General features: G+C 34.9%; 1 protein-coding gene across 1 annotated transcript; it reads right to left on the bottom strand.

The window, feature by feature from the left end:
• Positions 1-1,468: 1,468 nt before the first annotated feature.
• Positions 1,469-22,017, bottom strand: pwn (calcium-binding EGF-like domain-containing protein pawn). Its single transcript, XM_089590720.1, has 18 exons — positions 21,825-22,017; positions 11,624-11,990; positions 10,293-10,658; positions 9,349-9,602; positions 7,747-7,878; positions 7,441-7,650; positions 6,139-6,504; positions 5,885-6,061; positions 5,594-5,795; positions 5,251-5,501; positions 5,029-5,156; positions 4,670-4,940; positions 4,369-4,585; positions 4,160-4,285; positions 3,932-4,011; positions 3,739-3,845; positions 3,393-3,647; positions 1,469-1,761 (listed from the first exon to the last, which is right to left on the bottom strand). Exons 1-18 carry the CDS (start codon positions 22,015-22,017, stop codon positions 1,648-1,650), a joined length of 3,816 nt encoding a protein of 1,271 aa, XP_089446846.1. The 3' UTR covers positions 1,469-1,647.
• Between the last annotated feature and the right edge of the window lie 1,125 nt (positions 22,018-23,142).

The raw sequence follows: 23,142 nt of genomic DNA, 5'->3' as shown, positions 1-23,142 counted from the left end.
TAGTATGTAGAAAATTTGTAATAATCACACTTTTTTAAGGTGTAGTCTATTAAGTATTTATGATGGAAACCATGCAGGGAGTAAGGGCCAAGGCACACATGACTAGAGACTCTTTAAGATAAAAATATGCGATTCCTTTGAAATACGAGAAAATATTATTTTTTCTACCATCATTAGTAAAACTATTTTGTTTGGAAGACAAAATTTTTGAAAAAAAGCTTATTGGCGGAACTCGATGTACCTCTAAAATCTAATTTGTATTTTAACCTGTCTTCTGAAGTTAAATTTTTGTACTGAAAATACTTGGAGTGAAAACTTGAATTTGTTGCATACTATCACAAAATAACTTTAATGTATCTATGGTATATTAACCTTTGTTATCAAAGAGAGCTCCGATCTTGCCTTAAAAATTATTGTACTCTCTGAGTTGCGATAGTTTGTGTGAAAAATCAAACAAAAACGAACAAAAAAACGAAAAAAAAGTAAAGCTTATTGGCGTTAACACGTGATATATATTATTAACACATTTTTAAATCTTGTTCTGTATGTACGCTCTTCCCGATTTAAAAAATGCGCTTATATATAATATTTATAATGATAAAGTTAACTTATAATATAGTTATTATAATTGCAAATAAAAATTAACAAAATGATAAATCTATATATCATTCCGAAACATAAAATTTCTTCTAACAACGTAGTTTCCGATTATCGTTAAAATTTTTTATGTAAAAAACACGAGTTCAAAAGAAAACAAGTAAGTAAATATTAGAACGACAAAAAATACGATCTAATTTATATACACAACTTTATGATAATATGCTCTCTGCATATTCATACTTACTACGTGTTCCACCAATGGGAAAAATGTTTATCAAGTATTTTGCACGCACGCAATAAAAAAATAAAGCCTCAAGCTGTATTTTTGTTCACTAAACTAATTACGAAATAACTCAATGTCTTGGCAGTTTATCTCTATAGAGGGTGTGGGAGGAAAAGGTTGTCTTTTGTAATGATGATTAACTGTTTTACTTCTTTTTTTTAAATCCAAGAGTTTTGAGTGCTCTTACTGGGTTAATATGAGTTGATTTTTAAAAAGTTACATTTAATTTTTTTGAGTAAAAGAAGAGAAACGCGTAAGCCAGCCAACGCCCTTCGATCAGTATAATATGTTAAGAGAACGTGGTGAGGAGATGTTACGCTGATCGGAAGGCGTTTGCCGGTTAATAGTTTCCTTCTCCTGTGCTTAACAAAATTTAATGAAATTTCGTAAGTTACTCAAACTAACCGAGAATGACCACACAACTCTTGGATTTGAAAAAAAAGTAAAATTCTTTGAACATGTAAAATTTCTTGATGAACATGCTTGAATAGATCACTGTAGACCATCACCGCAGACATATGTTTTTCGAAAAACTTTTTGTTTGTTATTCATTTATCAACTATATCATGTAGCATTTAACTCCTATACAAGATTTATTAAAGCTTATCACTACCACTGGGTTTATTTATTGCCTTCTCCCACAAACTCCTAACATCACTTTTATTGCATGATTTTTAATGCTTAGATCTCACGGTCATTTTTAACTTAAAAATGTCATTTCACTCTATTTAAATTTTCCTTATGCTATTAATTGCAATTGCTGATCACGTTCGGTAATATGGTGCTCCACTGTACGTGGACATCGGTATTATATTCTTGGACAAGTGCCGAGCATCTCCTTGGTCATACTCGACATCGTAGTATATACCACTTTGATTCTGAAATGTAATTCATCATTTATTAGAGAACTCTGAAGTTTGTATATTTTTTTTAAACATATAAAACTGTACATTTACAGTATTTTGCCTTGTGGACCAGTCAAACGAAATATCAAAACCCTTATTTCAAATATGAAATATGTACAAGTGAGTTTGGCTGCTTATTGAAATAATATGCTGGTGGCTAAAAACAACAGTAAACAACTTCAAACTCACAAATACAACAATAATTTTTAATTAATTTACTAAGTTATGAAGAACTAAGGTTTGTTTTGTGCCCATTTTTAATTCCTAAAGTATAGCACCCTATGAATAAAAAATTCTACGACTTCAAAATCTATTTTCTTTAACTCCATCGGTCACTGAAATAAGTACCTTACCAAAGAGTTTGCAAACATATATTACTGCCTGAGACCTATTGATGGATTCCAAATATGTTAACGGATTCCCCAATTTCCTTTGAAAAAATTTCTTAAATAAATACCGATGATAATAAAAATACTTGTAATTTTAATGACATTAAAAAAGTATAAATAATTATAAACAGGGCTAGTAAATTATGTGAGGGCCCTTCTGCTACTTATCTTGGATGAGATAAGTTGTATGAACAATATTGGAATCATCAGCAAATGATGGTATTAGGAGATGCATTGAAAATACACCAGCAGTTTAGGCTCAGGATTACAATAAGATATGCATAATTACAAGTTGATCAGAAAAAGATTTCGTTTGAGTAATTACGTAAGCTACTATTTCTCACCCAATTTTCCCATACGTCCAAAAATAGGATAAATAATCTCGAAAATTTCGTCAAATATAGATGAAAGATGACCTCTTAATATTCAAAGATTTTAATTCCAGAAACGTAGAATAAAATGGCCCAAAAGAAATTCGGAAGGATGCGTCACCATGCCTGTGATAGTAAGACTATAGAAAGTGGGGCATTCCGCATACCAAATTTTGAGAGGTCAATATTGGACATAATCTTTTATATATGCAAGAATCTTACATCATAAACTCAAGGGTGGACGGTAATTGAAGACGATAACGGCAATGATATGCAATACATCATTTTCATCATTTGCAACGGAACATCAAGGCAAGGAATAACACAAACCAGTCACTTTTATACCAAGAAAGAACCAGTAGAATGGAAAGGTCAAATCTATTGTTAGAACAAGGTACTTGCAGAACTAAGGAAATAATGTCTCGAATACAAACATTTTTCTTAACGAACTAGGAACAAATCGAAGGTCAAACAATGCGTATAATATCAGCTTATAAGAAAAAGAAGTGGGGTGCAATTACAAAGATCAAAGAATTAACAAAAGAAGGTGGATTTCATTACCAAAATAGTATAGAATAGTATTTTAGATTTCACGTATACCCATTAGCAAGTTTTCACGTATATCACTAAATCCCTGAATTCTACCATATCCTTGTTAATTTTATCACTCATAACCCTCCTTTTTTTCTAAGTACGTTAGTCTTTAGTGCGGCCCCCTTGCAAAGTTTCCCTCAGACGACTTGGTCAGTTTGATAAACATTTTTTGTTCTTATTTTTTATTAATTTGCTATAATTATTTTGCGTAAATATATGATATACTATATAAACTGTTAACAGAACTTACGGCCATAGATACACGAGATTTAGGTCGAGGTGCTGTGAAATTGCTTTGAGGAATGAGATCAGCGCGATCTTTGTCTTGAGGTTCAGAATCTGAACTGTCAGGTTCAGGTGGTTGCCGTGGGTGATGCCTTTGCCGAGCACGTGGTGGTGGTGCTTGCAATCGCGGCAATGGCACCGGTGGCAACGTTCCATGCAAACTCAAAGTTGGGTAGCCGAACATTGCAGAGCTCGGCCTAGTCGGGCCCATTGGTTCTGTCTATTGAATAAAGTACAAAAATACATTTGCATTTATCATTCGAATCACCATAAGAAAATATTATTAGAACTGCATAATGATAGTGTCTTACCGCATATACATTAGCAGTGGCCAAGTGGTCGGCAACTTGTGCCCACATGTAAGGAGGAAGGTTCGATGGTGGTCCTTGTTTGACAGAGGCTAGCGTGCCGACTGATCCTACGCGTGCTGAAAAATCTCATGTTTACATCAGACATGTACTTACTTACAGTTTTGATAAGTTATTGATAAAAAAAAAAAAATACCTGGTAACGTGCCGGGAAGACCACCTTGAATGTATCCGTAGACGGGAGATAGGGCCTTTTGCTCTCTTGACCATTTGCGACTAGAGCATAAAAGTTTGCATATTATAAAAGATATGCCAATATCTCTTGTATAGTAATTCCAACTTATTTGTTGGATGAAAAAATATTTCTATGTATTTTTCATCGTATTAGGGCAGTCAGAAATCAAATCAAAAAATGTATGTATACCTCCACATAATCAGGCACACAAGCGTAAAAACGATGACGACTAAAGCCAGAAATGAAGCTCCTATCGCAACACTAAGAACCTCTCCGTCTACTTCACACTGGGAACCCCAGAAACTTCCAGTACATCTAAAATGGATTAACAAAATCATGAAGAAGATTGGTTTTCCATTCTTATGTTTTAATTTTCAACAGTAACACATGCGACTCACGAGCATTGCATTTGATCTCCTTGATAGGAACATGTCCCCCGATTATTGCAGTGAGAAGTTGGACAGGATAGACACGTTCTACCGGACACCAACTGGTCATTCTTGTGAGGATCCTTAAGTCCTGGTTTACAGTTACAAGTAAAGCCACCCCAGGTATTGGCACACGTTGCTTGAGCATGACAATCGTTGAGCTCGTTCGACGCGCACTCGTCCAGATCTATTTATCCAGAAAAGCATGTCATTTTAATAAGATTATTTGACATAGAAAGCAAATGTTCCATGTGATAAAAATAATGCATACCTTGTAAATTAGATATCGAACCAGCTGGACTTTCTACGTACAGCGCGCTCTTTCCGATGTTGTTGTACCTCCTCTGTATGACGCCAAGCAAGTGCTTCTGTAATTCTCCGGCCAGACTTTGCCTTGCCGTCCTTGGTTCATAGGCCAGTTTGAGGGTAGCGTTTACGAAAACACCACCCTGACCCTGACTAACGTCTCCCTGGTAGACGTTGTTTATTTGCGATCCGACGTATTCATCCGAGAATGGAGTCATTGACATCGCTGATTCAATCTTCGAAACAGTTTTAAATTTAGTTCTTTCTTTAAAATCACATTTGATAATATGAAATGAGTATAGTGTCTTGAGTTTAAAAGCTTACAGCTCTGTTAGACTCGAAATCCAAGATTTGATAGTTCTCGGAATCCTTGTCGCTGAGGTCTTTATTCCATACCACCTTCTTGTCGTAAATCTTGTCAACTCGAATCGAAACAACGATACTAACGATTCCTAAAAACCGTTTGAAATTTTGTAAATATTGAACTATTGTATCGACTCATAAAGATTTTAGTAATTATTAATCTAAATCAGCAGAAAATATTACGTTTGCAAGGCAGAGTGTGCAACAGCCTGGCAAAGCCCGGTTTGCAATGACAGGCCGAGACGCCATGTACGGTGGCGCAAGTCTCGTGCTGACTAGCATCACAAGTGCTCGTGTCGCCCACGATGCACGTGTCGATCCTCACTGGTGGCTGAGTTGGCCTCCGATGAAAGATCGGACGGCGTATCGCACCAGTTGGACGTGGCGATATTGCACTGCCAGTACCTGTCTCTGATTGCTGGGGTACAGCATACCTATGCATAAATATACTTGTTATTTATCAAATAATATATTATATCTCATAAAATTGTTCAGATTCATTTATTTGATAAGTCAAAAAAGGTACCCTGAGCCAAGGACAGGGACATTTTGGGTTCTGGTTGGTTGTGGTTGGACTTTACTAGGATCAACTGATGCTTCCGTATTATCGAACAAGTTCAGATATGTTCGTTTGCCGTCAATGCTCACAAAGCCCTGACCTTCCACTGGTGACGTTAGTATATCATCAGCACCGTTAGGATGACCATTTAATGGTACTCTAACTTCACCTATTCGTTTATGCAAAAATGGTACAGATAACATACGTTTTTGTTGTAAAAAAACGAGCATTAAAGAAAAGCAATAATATTTTACATACCAGTACCAGAACCACCAGGGCCCTGTATAGCCGATACCACAACGTCGAAAGTATTCGGATTTGATGGGTGTCGAGGTGGTCCGTACGGTCTTTGAGTAATTAATCCTTGAGTCCCTGTGTAATCTAAAGTATCGTCCAAAACAATGCCTGGACGTGGCCTATAAGAGTAAATGGAACCTAGAATGAAAGAATTAGCATTCACAGTGAAAATCAATAACTAACGAATTTTACGCAAAACAATTCATGTTACATACTCTGTCCTTTAGAGAAGGTAATCGAATTCGTGATAGGCTGGTCCAGTCTTGACGGTACAGTCGACGTCTTTGCGATATTCATTGTCAAACCATCGGTTGGCGTTGACACACTTGACGATAGGTCTGCCCCTATGATCAACGATCGACTGGGTTCTAAAGTTATGGTAGACGTGGATGGCATCAAAATTGTTGAAGAAGTTACTGATTCCGATAAGTCATTGTGAATTGCTGGCCTCACACTTGGCTCTAAAATTGTCGTTGACGTTGTTTCGATCATTCGGACCGAGGAGCTTGTTTCAACTTTTAAAGTTGTCTGAAAGACGGCTTTGTTGCTTGACGTGGATATTTTGGAGCTCTTATTTGTTTCTGCAAAATGGATTCTTTTTAACTATATCATAAAGTTAAGTATAAGTTTTAAAAAATCATCAGTTGATCATCAAACTTAAAGGCCACATGTGTTTTGTAGATGTTAAAAGGTTTTGTGAAAATATTTCGAAAATTTCAGAGACAGATAGAGTTTAAACATAATGTTTCTGTAAAATTTTTATAATAAAGTTTGAAAATAATTTTATTGATGGAATTAATATGTTTCTAAGAATTTACTTTCTTTATATGTACTCGGTGTACTGTTTGAACGCTAAAAATCATGTAACCAAATTATATATAAGGAGGGTGGTCAAACAAGACATTTCCTGTGACATCAATTCTAAGTTATAACTTATGAAATGTCTAAAGAAGGTGGAAACAGCCATTTTAGTGTTGGATTCTCTAATTGTAATTCCAAGTTAATTTTGCATTATTAGATACATTGCAAAACTAAGGTTTTTATTTTTAACGATCCAAATTAATATACCAAACAACAATTGCACTGGACTTTTTTCTTCCCGGTGAAATTTTCATATTCTATCATAAGTACAAGTAAGAGCTGGATCGATTTTAAAAATATTAATTTTTTTATCGAATAATCTTAATTTAAGTTAACTTTGGTTCCAATGAAAGGGATGAAGCCCTATTAGTCTTCTGTCTGTCTAGAATTAACGCACGAATAAAATTCTGATACTGCTGATTATTTTGTTTCTGAGTTATGTCACTCAATTAATAAATGCACGAGCGCATAGAGATCTTGCAAAGTGGCCTAAACCTGAATCTGCTTGAGTAGAGGGAACAATCACTCATTCGTCTTGGAGAACGCGCGCAATTCGCAAAATTGAAGGAGCAGAAAAAATGGAAGAAAGTCATGATGTGGGATTAGCATTCAGGCCATCGCGCGGATCAGCAAACAATGATCGTCTCATTACATACCGTTGGCTTCCGCGACGTCGCTCCCAAGCGGAACGACAGGCTTGGGCAACTCTTCGCTGTTGTCCGTCGCGTTTGGAATGGGCAGAGCCAACGGAGGTACTCCACCCAGCACCAGAGTGTTCTCAACCATAACGTTTTTCGTGTTCAAAGTGGATTGGTACTTGCGCGTTGGACCAAATTGGGGTTGTTTATGAGATGATGTCGCGGTTGGTAGCGTCCCCGAATGGTTAGCTTGTTCGGAACTAGTTGTCACGCGCGTCCGGTTTTCTTCTGAATTTTGTTTTTGATGTTGGTACTCTTGCTGATGGTCAACTTTATTGACCAGATCCAACACTGCGTTTGTTTTGTCGGACTCGATCTGATCGCGATCAGATGATGGTTTTAGAGTCCCGTTGACCGGAAGTTGAGGCTTGTACACTGGTATCGGACGTCTTGTTCCTATTCAAATGTCATTAGAGTTAAAGAGAATAAGCAATTTTTGTAAAATACCTCATGCATACTTCATGCACAATAAAGTTTGGAAAACTTCAATTGCATGTGTAAAAAAATGTGATTTCCGTAGTAAATTATAACTGTAAAAATTTTATTATTTATTTACGTTGCAAGTGCGGAAAAGAAGATTTCCCGCACGAGTTCTGATTGACGCGCAAAAGTAGCCGAAGTTCCTGGGAACGAGTGCCAGTTGAGCACACGAGTGCGTAGCACGAGTGTGATCGCACGGCATGAGCTCCTGGCATCAGCCACAAGTGCGAGTTAATTACACAAGTGCGTTAAATCGTCTGCACGAGTTATGTACAAGATTTTTCGTAATATGTGTGAGGAAAATTGACATAAATTTTGAAATAAGTAATTTAAATAATGACTTTAAAGCTTATACACTTTGCATTATTTATTTATACGAGCTGGACATAGTAAATATTAATATAATGAATTTTAATTTATTAACAGCGGGGGTCCAGGGGCGGAGCCCCTAGGGGGAGCAGAGGGGTGAAGCCCCCCTTCGCTCCAAAAAATCAAATGATCGATCTTTTGAATAAAATTTTACAACCATTTTTCAAACAAAAAAAGTAAACTCGATGGAACGAGGGTATCATTACAAAAAAATACCCAGAAGGCAACATTGTGCTAGGATCTGTCTTTGTGAGAACCAAACTGACTAAATTATCAATTTATTGGCTGTTCAACGCTACAAATAAGATAATTGTTCTTCAAAAAAATAAATTTTTGTTTTTTAAAAACTTTATAAATAAACAAACCTAATGTCATTAAAATTTTATAATTTCATTTGAAAAATGTTGTGTTTTATTGTGTAATTAATTAAAATTAAAATTAAATGGAATATAATTTACTACAGTTTCAAAAATGTATAAAGAGAGTAGGTGCAAGTTAGTTTTACTGAATTCCATAATATTCTATGTGTATTAAGGATTTATTAGTTACATTTCGAATAACGTATTATATTTCGTCAACTTTTTAAAAATTTTCGTAAATACATTTTCAGGCGTGGGAAAAAATATTTTTCGCACACTGGAAAATATTTTCCGTGCACTAAAAATAGTGTGGAAAACACTGATTTTCCGCTTGCTATTACGAAATAGTAGTTTTCCTACGAGTTTGAAAAGTCTTTGTTTGTGAACCGAGAGGTTTGCGGCTCGAGCCGAAGGCGAGGTCCGTAACGAGGTTCGTAAGGGAGACTTTTCGAACGAGTATCGGAAAACTGCTTTTTTGCCCGAGGAAGTACCAGCCTCCCAAAACCACCCGAGGGCGGAAAAATATTTTGTAGATTAGCTTAGTTTCAAAAATTTCATTGTTATTGATTTGCTTTGAAAATAAAAAAAAAACTACATAAAAGAATTGAAATAAACATAGAAATTCAAGTAAAGTATAATACGTGGTGGAGCTGATTACCTAATTTGGTTGGTCGGTTCCATGGCAGATTGCTTTGAGGTACAATAGATTCTGGAATTGGGATGCCAGTCAGGAAGGGAGAGCCAGACCGATCAGGGAGCAACTGGTTAAGAGATGGTACACTCGGTGCTGGTGGCTTTTCATAAGTTGAGGGTTGATCTGGTGGAGGTGGTGGTGGATTCATTCCCGGAGTATCGAAGTCTGGAGGGATCGGAGGTAGATCCGAGATTCGTGGTGGTCCTCTGTTGTTAATTCTAAAATTAAGGATTTTTTAATAGTATTTTTTATTAATTGTTCAGTTTTTATTTTGATTATTTTACAAAAATCTCGATATTCTATGAAGCCTGTGTTATGATATTTTCACAAACCTGGATTCAAATGGGCTAGTCGCAATATCATCGCAAATACGGAGTGTTTGTGCTGGTAAAATACTTATAAGCAGTCATTACCGTACTGCATCTAATCTTGATCGTTTTTCCAACAATAGACTAGGTAGTCATAGCGTACAAAGACGTTTAACAAGCAGATATACCAAATCAGATATACGACCGAATTTCGTGAAAAATTCTCATTTGGGACTTCAGAAATACTCAAAAAACTACCACTGTTCTTTAAAAAAAACATTTTTCAATCGAGTCAAATTAACATAGGCACGTTAACATAGAAAAAGTAATTAAAAATCTCTAAACACTGAAATTACAAAATCTCATTTTACATCAGCTAAAAATACACTGATTTTTGCGAAATAACCCATCTACATGACGTTAGAAAAAATACGATCAGATTACAACTAATATTTAAAAATAAGTGTCAATTGTTCCAATACTAATTGAGAATTATCAGTCGGAGAATTCACTCGTTTGAAATTCTCATTGGACAAATAACGGAAATCATCGATAAAGGGAACAAGGTGTTCTATAAAAAACAAGGTGTAAGTAGCCGACCTGGTGCTCTGCACCGGCCTCGTAGGTTTGGCCGAGTTGACAGCCACGTTGACCTTGCCGTTGAGCAGCTTCACAATTCCGGTGATGATGTCCTGAATGTCCGGATTGGCCTGCCTCTGCTGTCCACTCGGATGCGAGACGGAATGCTGAGGCGGTGGAGGCGCGTGCTCGCTAAAGATCCTCGTGGACTCGCCTCGTCGCCCCTGCCGCGGCTGCGACCTGTTCTCGTCCACTCGGATCTGGGAAGCGTGTGGTTGTCGCTCCTGGGGCTCCGACCACCGAGCGTCCTCTTTTATCGGACGCTGGCCCCGCGGAGCCCCCTGGTCTTCCCCCGACAGGTTTTCACTTCGGGTTGGAACGATGTTTCTGTTTTGAAGTCAAATTTTTAACATTTACAATGAGCTAATTGTAAGATGCTCAATATAATTTTAATCGATGGATCAATCCTTTTTTTCAGATTCACGTCTTAATGAAAAAAAAGTCATATTCCCTAAAGTGAGGGCAAAGGTGTTGGACATCATCATTTTCTAATAATCTCTAATCAAATCAACTTTTGTAGTGCTTTACAAGAACAATTGTGGTTGAAATAAATATTATTTTTGTCTTTGATTTTATTGAGTTTCATTCAATCAACAATTTCACGATGATAATGAAATTCTCAAAGAACAATGTGCGTTTCAACAGGAATTACATCCTAGATTTGATTGTCTCGTGACTAAGGCATTTTTTTTATTTGTTGTGCCACTAGTTTAGACGAATCAACGTTGTCAGTTTCATGGTGTTTTAAATAAAGCAATTGCATTGAATTCCAGTAATACTTGATATTTTAAAATGTATAAGCTGACGAAAGGTTGGATGTGATTATAGCTAATATTTTTATAGATAACATGCAAGTTTACAAAAACTAAAAAATTAAGCAAAACTTTGTTTTCTTTGACTAATGTGGGATTACTATTGTATAATAATATAAAAAAGTGTTTATGTTGATTGTACATGTGATCACAGTATTTTCAATTGAGCCAAACGCATTTAAAATTACCATAGTTCAAAGAAAACTCGTACTGGCGCGATCAATATAAAATAATATCAAAGTTGGAAAATATAGAAGTGCAAAGAAAATCGTCCTAGCAGTCTGATCACATAGCTTATAATATATACGATCAAATACCTCATATAGAAACGTCACGATAATTTAGCCTCATTGACAATGCAACCACTTAAAGAACACCTGGCCTACAGCTCAATAGGGAAAACGACAAACTCCCAACCTGATAACCATTGTACTCACTCTTTGAAAGCGAACAAAACTACAGGACATAGACGATGATTACCTGTAATACTCGCCAGGCTTGACTTCAATCTGGTTGCCATCGATCTGATCGATGAGCTTGGACGAGGTGAGGGCATCGACGGCCTGCTCGTCATTGAAAGTCGTCGTGGTAACCGGCTCGGCTCGGCCAAGGGACGATGGATACTTGGTGGCGTCGAGCTCGAGCTCCGGTTCGTTGTCATCGTTGTCCAAGACGCTGCGCGAACTCTCGAGCCGTAGAGCGTCACTCGTTCTCTGTAGGCTCGAGCTACCGTGCGACTGTAGCTGCTCGTCTGAGGTGCGCTCGGCGTAGCTGCTTGCGCTCAGCACTGGGTCGTCCGTAGGTGAGGCACGCCGGCCAGTGCGGTCGTTTTGGATACCCAGTGCTCCTGGAAATTCCAAAAATCAAGATCTTTTTTATGTCGACTGGGTGTTTGCGTACACGAATAAGAGAACCCTCCCTGACATGAAATAGAACCCAAGCCAGAATTTTAATTGGAAATGGAATTTTTTTCAAAGTGTTTAATTCATACAACTATAAGTACTGATAAAATATTCTCAATTTACCACGTTTTAGTTTTTTTTTTTATTTTTTCACATGAAAAGCATGCAGTTGTAAATAGAAGCATAATAGGTACTCTTGACCAAGGATATCATAGTCGTGATGTATTTATATATTTTTATCATTTAGCTCAAACGACGCAGTTATAAGGATGTCGGAATATTGATTTGAACAAATACGATTTTAAAAAATATTTTAACATACGTGCCAAAGGTGGATAAAAAATAAAACCAAAGAAAATTTTAATCGGTACTTTTTAAAAGAACGCAGGCAACAAAAAATCAAGTATATTCCATAGGTATTACTATGATTAATTTTGTGATCTTAATTATCGTTCAGTCGTAAGATTCTCGCATAAACTAAAAATTATAAGAATAGGTGTGGTACAAATGTATGTATGGATGGAATCGTCAAAAAATTTCAGCCCGAGTCGCCCCGTTTCTATACTTCCTGGTTTAGAGTATGATTCCCAGTTTTATAGCAAGGGTAGGTAATATTTTCGGCAGAAAGTCATGTCTTCGAATTTTGTTCACAGTTACTGCAGCTGACAAGAAATGGAAGTGGTAAATAAAGAGATCCGTTCGAAGCGTGTGGGCCTAGCTATAAAAATCGACTTTAGCCGGCCGGTCGAACGGTACATCTCGAAGGGCACTTCTTGGCATTCCAAAGATGGAATAGTTTCTGCTGCTGATGCTATGTATAAGTAGCTACGTGAATAGCGTGTGAAATTTACGTAGCAAAGTGATACATACTCGCGTTCGCATACTTTTAAGTATACGCATACTATGTATGTACCATACCTATATGTACGTGCGGCTTTTGCGGCTTTACAGCTGGGATACAAAAATGACGAAACTTCTGTTATAAAACCAATGATTTTACATATTTATTGACTGTAGTGCGTTTCTTAACTATTGATTATTGTTTTGCATATTTGAGTAATTCGATTAAGTGAGTTAATATTTCAAAAATATCATATTTTAATTTCAAAATAATCATATCGTATCTAGTTGTTAAGATAATAACACATAAAGTAGAAATAAAATCATGAAATAACAGTATATCACGAAAACTGAAAGTTCCAATACTTCTTAGTTAAGTTACTAATAGAATAGGATAATGATAAAGTTAAATTATACCGATTTTAAATATTTAACAGTACTTAAAACACACCAAAAGTTTAATTATTCTTTGATTGATGTTTTTTTTTCCTAATAGATGGCGTACCTCTCGTGATCCATCTGCCTTAAGGATGAATTTGGCACAATCATCAATGTACTCGCATGTTTTTTTTTTCTTTATGCATAAGAAGAATAACTCATGTCTAGAGGTTTTCATTTAAAAATAAAAAAAATATGATTAAATAGAAAGTAAGTATTCAAAAATTGAGGTTAATAAAAATATAACAGCAATAATTAGTACATGACTGATAGTATTGTATTATGATTGTATTATGTATAGCAGTCTCACAGCGGTAACAGGATGTTATGTGTAACATACATTTCCTAATGAGTTCTAAAGACTTAATTAATTTTTTTAAAGCAGCACATGTGCACTGATACGGATGGGATATATTACTCAGTTTGATAAGTACATTGACCAATGACATATGAATAGATACTTTGGCAAAATAATGGCTTTGTAGATCGTCGGTGAATTATTTGTAAAATTGAACTGTATTAACGATTTGAATATTCACAGTTTTTACAAATTTCAACTCTTGATGTTACTTAACAGGTAAATTTTAACCTATTATGTCTTTGTTCAGATTAAAAATAATTATTGTTTGGCAACTGAAATTGAATTTTATTTAATTTTAATTGTCTGTTATTAAATGTGTTTTCATCCTGTTTTAATTTTTATTTAATACTCAGCATTAGTGAAATTTAGAAAACAACTTTTGACTATCCATTCAGAGTTGAGATAACCCATGTATAATTAATCATGTAAGAAATCAAAATCAAAATACCTTTTTTTCATCAATGATGTAAAGAATACCTTCAACCAATTTACAAGAAATCTTTTTCAACAACAGTTGCGTATTGTTTGACAAATCTTTGTACTTACATTTAAATAATTATTTATCGTAGTTTAAAGGTAATATTATCACGATATACGAAATTAATTCTTAACACTGATACTTTCTACTCTAAGTGGGATTGTAGTATTTTTTTTGTCCTAGACAATGACGAAGCTTATAATTAAAAATATAATGTATTTGAAAAAATAGATAAACAATATAATGTATACTACCGTCTTATTGGACTAGTTATTTATTAAAAAAAGTGAAGTACAGTTGTTTATTAAAAAAGTGAAATTTTCAACTTTCTTTACTACCGCATGTACCACAAAAATTAATCTATATCGATCGCTGTACAAATTAATTTAAAAAAATTACAATTAAAAAAAAAAATCATGGATTCCCATTAGCGAGCACGACGACCTTACAGCATAACCACACTTTTTTCAGTGAAAATTCCTGTAAGTCTTATCTTTGCTAGTTGGTGTATAGTAAATCGCTCGCAATATACCTATAGGTAGTTGAACGGGTCTTTTGCTCCAGAGTAGCGACGACCGCGAAAAACCAGAAACGTGCTCGCTGAGAGGTAAGCCTTCTTCTTCTTACGACATTCTTTTCAAATTCACACACACACACACACATACCCATACACACGTGTGTATAGGTGTATCGCAGAAACACAACGTGATGGACATGACATGGACGTAGACGCGTCCGAGCGTGAACTCGGGGAAGCTCTTCTTATATATTGTCTACCCGTTGCTGGTTGATGCTATACCATTATACCACACGTTGGATGCTGTGGACATCGAACTGATGAATTTCAACTTGACGTGAGCAATTTCGCATTTCTTTCTCCAATTTTTTCTAAAGAAGAAACAAAAAATAATGCCGCGGTTCAGCTGTTTTTCCGAACTTGGAAGAAAACCGACAGCCATTCTCGAAGCAAGGAGGAATCTTTGGTACAGATTGTGTTTGGCTTTTTCTTTCGAAAATATATTAATTCTTAAAAAGTTACCTTAACTTTTAAGTTGATTTAACATATCAAAAACTTAGTTTGTATAAACGATAAAGCTCTTTAGAAGTTGTGTATTCTTTTCCATTGACACGAATTATATTATGTACAACAAAATAAAAAGCAGCTACTTAGTTTTTTCATGAATGTAACAAAAAAAAAAAAAGAATCAACTAATTATTTCAAATTTTACTTGAAGGTGCTGTTGCAGCTGAAACTTGGACTTGATGTGATTTGTACGTATAAATACTAAATGTTTTTGAAACAATGTTTGGCTGTTCGTTCGTTTCAAAGCTGATGATCCACCAAACGAAATGCCTTTGCCGGTACATGCGATATTTACAATTTCACCCACAAATTTAATGATAGTATACACGCAAGCAATGTGTTATGCATCTGTACAAAAAACGCTACTGCAGCGAGAGATAGAAAATTAAATCCGAAATTCGTTATCTATACTGCAACTGTATACCGGTACGTACAGTCTGACGGGAATGGCAGTGGCTCGTGTAATTTTAATTGAATCGTTTTACAATCGCTGGGATAAATCACTTGGCCGACACTTGGTATACGCATATATAGCTGCGATGCAACAGCGGTACTTATTGTCCGTCGTGCGGTGTTTTTTTTTTCGCTCTGAATCGTTGAGCGTACGAGCGAGCAGAGAAAAATGCATGGCAGCTATTGAAAACGGAGGATACAAAGTGTTTCGTTCCCTTGTAAATGAGACTTTGTATCTATCAAAAATAACAATTGGCTAAAAACACCTTATCAACACAATTTGAAGGTATAGCAAACAAAAGCTTTCGTATATGTGTGGCGTGTGTGTGAATACATTATAGTCATGTCGTAATCGATCGTTGCGGGCATGAAATTTTTCTTGTTTTCTCGTAGTGGTTCAAAAATAAAACTTTTCTTTTGCCATCTACTTTTTCTTAATCAATTATGTACTAAACTTATTTGTTTTTTTATTTTTTCGAGTTAAATATACGTGTACAATCGTATTAGTAACGATTGTGTTGTACAAATCATGGAAATTCCTTTGTTTTGATTCGTTCAAGCGGAATTAATTGAACTATTTTTATTTATAAGTGAAAAAAAACTCCATGAACTAAAACAAATATTCATTACTTACATGAAATGTATAGGATTTTCATGCTTACCAAAAATGCACTTTTGGAGGTGCTGATCTTCATGGAATGAATAAGTCATATCTAGTACTAGTCTGAATTTTTGAGGTAGATACTTATGAGAAAGGTTCAAGCAGTACTATTTTCTGTAAGGGTTCATTTGCAATATTCAACATCCTTTTCTGATATCTTTTAATTAATGTCAAACTTTGGGAAAAGTTTTTTATTATATGCTTGTATATAATCTGTATCTGCTCCAAATTATGTTTTATTTTGTTTTCTACAATGTTACACTAATAGTAACATTATATTTGATTTTTAACGCAAAAATTTTTAATACGAAAAGTATGAATTCCTCTAAATCAGCCACTAAAACAACTAAACGTAAATTAAAAATATTAGCTACATTTAAACGCAACTTTAAATCGTGATTCCTTTCACCAAACCGACAGTGCACGAATCTGCCGTTATTGAATTTATTAATTTCTTATCAATAAAGGTTATTTATATCCAAGAGTGCATTAACACTTAACGGGATTTCGTGCGTGACGGTCGGAATTTATGCGCTTAGTGAATAGTTAATGACTTTGTATGCCAATGTAGAAGCAAGAATTAATAAAAAAATCATACTACGTTTTTTTACGTAAGGTGCTAAAGTTTTTACAAATGCTTTAAAAATTTTGAAATTTTTAGAGAAAGACAAAACGTATTAATACTTTTAAATCAAATCATTTTCAATTATGATCATGTACAATTGATTGATTTGTCTTTTTTTTTATTTTACCTCTTAAATGATACTAGATAAAGACCTAAAGGTCTGTAATTTGAGGTGAAAGCTTACACAGCTAAAGGGCTGTCACTAATTAAATTTCATTATTTTTAATTTATACGTCACAGACACTACAGCAATCAAGGATGATTTGAGCTTCTGAATATTTTGACAAAATTATATAACATATTTTTCTTTATTATTAATTACTATTATGGATGTTTTATTTAATATAATATTTGCTGTACTCAACATCAAAGTACCGTTTCTCTTAAGTCTCTTTTCTGATGCTAGGATGATTGAGATTATCACCTAATTCCAATAAGTCATCACTTCTACAATTTGTGAGGAATTGCACCATTTCGTATTTATACAAATTTTTTTACAATAAATAGATTTTTAATGAAACGATTGATTTGATCCCGATACATTTCTTTCTTTTTTTGGGAAAATTATTACACAATAGTATCGGTAGTAGAATCGAAATGAGAAATCAGAGAATTTTAACAAAAAAAAAATTCACGATTGAAAAAAAATTTCTAATCAGTAGCAGATCCCGGAAGTTCGTGTACATATACTTACGATTCACAACTCGGGTAACAAAGGCCATTGCGACTCCCATTAACCTCAGAAAAAAGTCTGGAAATAATGTACAAATCGAATATGTCGAGCAAAGGGCTCACGCAAAAAACATCCTATCCTATTGTTTCTCTACAACGTGTATGTATATATTTGTGTGTGTGCACAGCGGTAGTAGAGCCTCCCCTGATATAAGTACCGGGGACTGATATTCACACAACTCGAGGCAATTGCAAGGCTGCTCTCACAGCGAGCGGTGGATCTGCTTTTCTCACGACCCGAGAAGGTTTTTTTTCTAGGCCTCTTCCCTCGACATCAGACCGTTGATTTAATTCTTTTGCCCGTATGAATTTACATCCACGTACAAACATGCGTTAACTTGAACTGCATCGCACAAAGCCAGCCTGTCTACCTACCCGTGGAACTCATCATCAGTGAACTTACAGATACACATCATATCCACACAATTTTATTCAAACTCAATCTTGATGCTCCTAATGATACAAAAAGCTATTATTGTACATTGACCATGTCAAAGAAGCAGACGTTGCATGTTGTTAAAGTATACTCGATTAAAACAAGACCAGTATGACCCTGAGAAAGCTAGTGATATTAACTATTATTAGTTTTTTTTATAATGCTATAGAAGTTTTATTAACTACTTTCAACAAGTAATATACGAACGCTTTCTAAATTAAAGTAATATTTATGAATATTTATAAGAACCTCTGAAATCGTGACGCTCAATTGTGTACGTACAAAATCTAACTAAAGGCACGGCTTTCGAGGTTTTTATAAACACTTATAAACATTACTTTATTTACTTCAAGTATTTGTAACATACTTGTATAGTACCTTTTTACGAGGGGCTACCCACGTGATTCAAGCGATTTAAATCACTGTTCCAGAGCTTTAAATCACAATTAAATCTTTAAATCATCTTTAAATCACAAAGAAAAAAAAAATTTGTTAAACATAATTATGTGTCACAGAAACTCTAAATGTTCGTAATTTGAAAGATAAATCCAACCACAGTCCGTAATTCAAAGATAATCGGTAATGATTAGGAATGAATGTACGCAAAGCACACAGTCATGCGATTCACCCATACAAAACGCCTTATAATTCAAAATACTGTATGACTCCTTTCTAATGACACTATAATTTTGAGTTGCACTTTTGCCTAAATTGCAAATTATTCAACAATAAAACGGTGATTCATTACTAATGGAGATCACACTTTACTTGGTGCAAATTAAGTGTGGCTTTTTTCCACCATACTTAGTTGTTGATACCTAAAAAAAATTAGCAAATAGTGTGCCAAAAAACACAAAATTGTTTCAAACAAGAATTCTTTTTGACAAACATTAATCTTTGAAAGTTGCGTAAACCCTAAAATGTATACACGTCCATTTTTTGTGACTCTCTTTTCAAATGCAGCAATGGTTTATCTTGCTTCTTGTTACTATAAGTGACTTCAAAGGAACATACTAAATAAGAAACTTGGCACATTATGTTTAAGGATCGAACGATTGAGAATAAAAACTATTACTTTTCCTATCATTGGCAAAATTTTTTTTGTGATTTACATGGTTTTACTGGGATTTAAGTGCGATTTAATGCGATTCAAACGTAATTTACGTTTTAAATCATGCCTTACAATAAGACTCCTTTTTAAGTAATAACAATGGTAAGTCTTGATTCTTTCCAACACTAGTAAGCTTCGATAGATAAACTAAAAAATAAATTAAATTCATTATGTCAAAAAATGGAACGAGTGAGAAAAATATTTATTTCCACTTGCATGATACTTGGCTAAAATTTTATTTTTGTTCAAATGGTTATCACTGCGTTTGAAGTATGAGCTACTGCAATTATTACGATTTAAGTGTAATTGGGACTATAACTTTTTAATTAAATACAATATTTTTCACTTATTTTTTAAATAACATCAACTCAAAAATCAATGGTAAGTCATGATTGTTTCTAACATTAGGTGGTTTCGAGATACGTACTAAGTGAGAAATTTTATTCATTATGTCATAGAATTGAACTATTAAAAATGACAATTTTTTTTCCTTCCATAACACATGGCGAATTATATTTTTGTGATTTACGTGGTTTTACTGTGATTTAAGTGCGATTTAATGCGATTTAAACGTAGTTTACGTTTTAAATCATGCCTTACAATCAGACCCCTTTTTAAGTAATACCAATGGTAAGTCTTGATTCTTTCCAACACTAGTAAGCTTCGATAGATAAACTAAAAAATGAATTAAATTCATTATGTCAAAAAAAGAGTTCATTGCGAAGAATATTCATTTCCACTTGCATAATACTTGGCTAAAATTTTATTTTTATTTAAATGGTTATCACTGCGTTTGAAGTGTGAGATACTGCGATCATTACGATTTAAGTGTAATAGGCATTATAATTTTTAATTAATTACAATATTGTTAACTTATTTTTCAAATAAAATCAACTCGAAAATATATGTTAAGTCACGATTATTTCTCATATTAGGTGGTTTCGAGATACGTACTAAATAAGAAATTTTGCTCTTTACGTCATAGAATTAAACGATTTAAAATGAAATTTTTTTTTTAATTTTTTTACACATGGCGAAATTTTTTTTGTGATTTACATGGTTTCTCCTGGGATGTAAGTGTGTTTTCATGTGATTTATACGTGATTTACATTTCAAATCATGGCTCACTTTATATTTTATTTTCAGGAATCTCGCATATTTAATGTAAGTACATTTTTTCAGACTCGATTTTGTAAACCAGATTACGCGCAGTAGTAGCTAGTGATGATTGGCTCAAACCTCAATTACCGTTACAGATGTAAAACATCCATCGATAATCGAATGTCAGCGCAGTAAGTTGCCGCGTCGCTTTAGTAGAATTTTCAAATTCCCCACGGTGTTGACACCAATGATCGAGCCAATGAGCGGTTGGCTAATAGTGCGCATGCTCGGCTTCTCAGAATCGAGATCAGAATAACGCTGGCAACGTGGTTTAAACTAGTCAAAAATGCAATTGCATTAACGTCAGTGTTTACCAGATTAGCGTCACCGGTGCCGCGTTTTTCGTTAAAACAGCCGAATAATACGAGGCATAACATGATATTTTTTAATGCAGTTACGTTGTGATTACAGTCTTATAGTACCACTTTTTAATTATTAGTTTGCGCCTAGTGCTTTTTCACTCGTTTTATGTGCCATTCGCTCGTCTCCTCGTTCGTCTTAATACAGGGGAAAACTTGTGCGGCAATTGTCTACCTGGCCATTCTACCAGGGTGTTGTGTACTGAGCTACACGGAACTACATGTGATGAGTGTTTAAGGTGCTTTGTTCGAGACTTTGTTCCCGTATATTCGTGACAGCTAATAAAGAGGATTGCCAAGAAATGTCGAAAATTTCCATCAACTCCGAGGTACGTAATACCAAATTTATGACAGTAAACAATGCTTGAAGTAATGTAGTTTAAAAATTAGGGGTTAAGGCTCGGTTATACGCGAGGTTATACGGGGATTCTCTTCGTAAAGGGGATAAACAGCACCAAACAAATTCGTCCGGCTTGAACCGGCTAGTCCCCACCACGCTACCAGGCCCCGTCACGACTCGGTCACGAGCACAGGAAGAGGGAAAGAAGAAGGAAGCTAGGACTCGAGCCTGAGCAGTTGGATAGGAAGAAGGCAATACAGCGCGTTCTTGAGAAAATTAAAAAATTTCGACTGCTGAGCCGATCATTAACATTGTTTTATTGTCAATAATTTTTTATAATTATTTACTACGAACTGTTTGTGCATACAAAAAGACGAGAAAAGCTGTAATGTCCGTAAAAAAAATTTTTTCATTTTTCGAACTGTTAGTTAAATTTTCATTCTACCTTGGGACCACGCTTTTTCGGTAGAAAAGTATCAATAAAAAATTAAAAAAAAGAATTCTGTATGAGGCACACATTTTTTTTCGATATAAGTGTTTTATTTAAATACAAAACTTGTCATTATTGGTTCAGCAGCAAGCTCCAAGGCGAGCTCGGCCGAGCTCAGCGGTAGAAATTTTTAAATCAGCTTAGGAACGCGCTGCATAACCCCCTCCTTTCCGACTGCTGAGGCTCGAGTCATAGCTTCCTTCATAGTACTTCCTTCTTCTTTCACCCTTTTAGTGTTCGTGACCGAGTCGTGACGAGGCCAGGTAGCGTGGTGAGGACTAGCCGGCTCAAGCCGGTGACTCTTCTCCTCAATCGCTGTCTGTTTTACATGAATTCGTTTGTTGCTGTTTATCTTGAGACCTTGCGTTGATCGAAGTATAACGGCAAACGCTGTTTTATGCATTATTTAGCGCTCGTTCGATTAGTGAAAATAATTTTCCGTCAAGCGTTATTGGTTACGCGATGTAAGCTGTTGTCGAAAAAATTTTGCGAGATAACGTCACTTCCGCCTCAACTTTTACGATGTTTTAGTCTCGGTTTTAGTCATCATAGATATTTTTAACGAATCAGAATATTCACACTGAGAGCCCTGTACGTAGCTTGAAAATTTTTATTTCTGGTTTGCAGGTCAAGACTTAGACAATATACACAGTTACTCCTCCTCCCCCCCCCCAACGTTTTCATATCAAGTTTGCAATGGACGAGTGCCGAAATAGGAAAAATTAACGAAAGCGCGCATTAAACTGTATAGTAATAACACAGTTGGGTAGTGCTCTACTTCGCTCTACTTAATGCACCTCGTATTGCACATTAGTTTTTTTCTCAAAGTTCTACATGCTATCTTGCTTGAAATACGTTGTTACATGTATGTTAGTGCATACTGCTAGCAAAAAATATCGTCAGATGTTTGTCAAAAAAAAATTTTTTTTTTACACTAAATTCCTACAAAAAAATTATTATAATTCGAAAAAACGTTTTTCGACTCTCGAATCAAATTACTAAATATGAGTAGTCGAGTGAGATGTTTGATGCAAAAAAATTATCTATCTACGCTATTAAATAATAATTGAATAATATATTTATCAATACTTAAAATATTTATATTATATTATATGTTTTAATGTTTGATTTAAATAGAACTTGTTGAAAAAAAATTTTACCTTTTTCGCCTCGTTTTTGGCCCAGCTAATTACTATAGTTAAATTGTTGTTACAGAAAGTAGGCTCTATTTGTGGCATCTTATACAATGCCGAGCCAACTTCGTATCGGTTTTACCCTAAAAAACGATTTTCTGTATGTTAAATTTTATAATAACGTTTTTTTAAACATTTCACTCTTGTTCACTCAAATATTTACTTGTATCAAATTGTTGTGAAAGTACGCATGTCAAATTTTGTGCTTCGTTTTGTGTTCCTCGGGTCGGGTATGCCGTGCTATTAGCAATTTTTTACAATAAATAAACAGTTTCTTACTTTTTCACGGTTGAATACTTTTTACCCCCCTTAGCATAAAATGTGCAGAATCGGTT

Source organism: Copidosoma floridanum, unplaced genomic scaffold (genome assembly GCF_036245765.1).
Source record: "Copidosoma floridanum isolate Cflo_tuat_1 unplaced genomic scaffold, Cflo_Japanese_pri ptg000013l, whole genome shotgun sequence".
NCBI classification, from domain to species: Eukaryota; Metazoa; Arthropoda; class Insecta; order Hymenoptera; family Encyrtidae; genus Copidosoma; species Copidosoma floridanum.
The sequence above is the reverse complement of the archived record's forward strand: the minus strand, read 5'-3'. Positions and strand labels throughout refer to the sequence as shown.

Excerpts from the sequence above, each read along its gene's own strand:
- pwn (XM_089590720.1), bottom strand. The coding sequence starts at position 22,017 with ATGCATAAAACAGCGTTTGCCGTTATACTTCGATCAACGCAAGGTCTC. Across the intron at positions 5,502-5,593 it reads GTCCCTGTCCTTGGCTCAGG|GTATGCTGTACCCCAGCAAT; the intron begins GTACCTTTTTTG and ends ATTTATGCATAG. Across the intron at positions 4,012-4,159 it reads GTGTGCCTGATTATGTGGAG|TCGCAAATGGTCAAGAGAGC; the intron begins GTATACATACAT and ends TTTATGCTCTAG.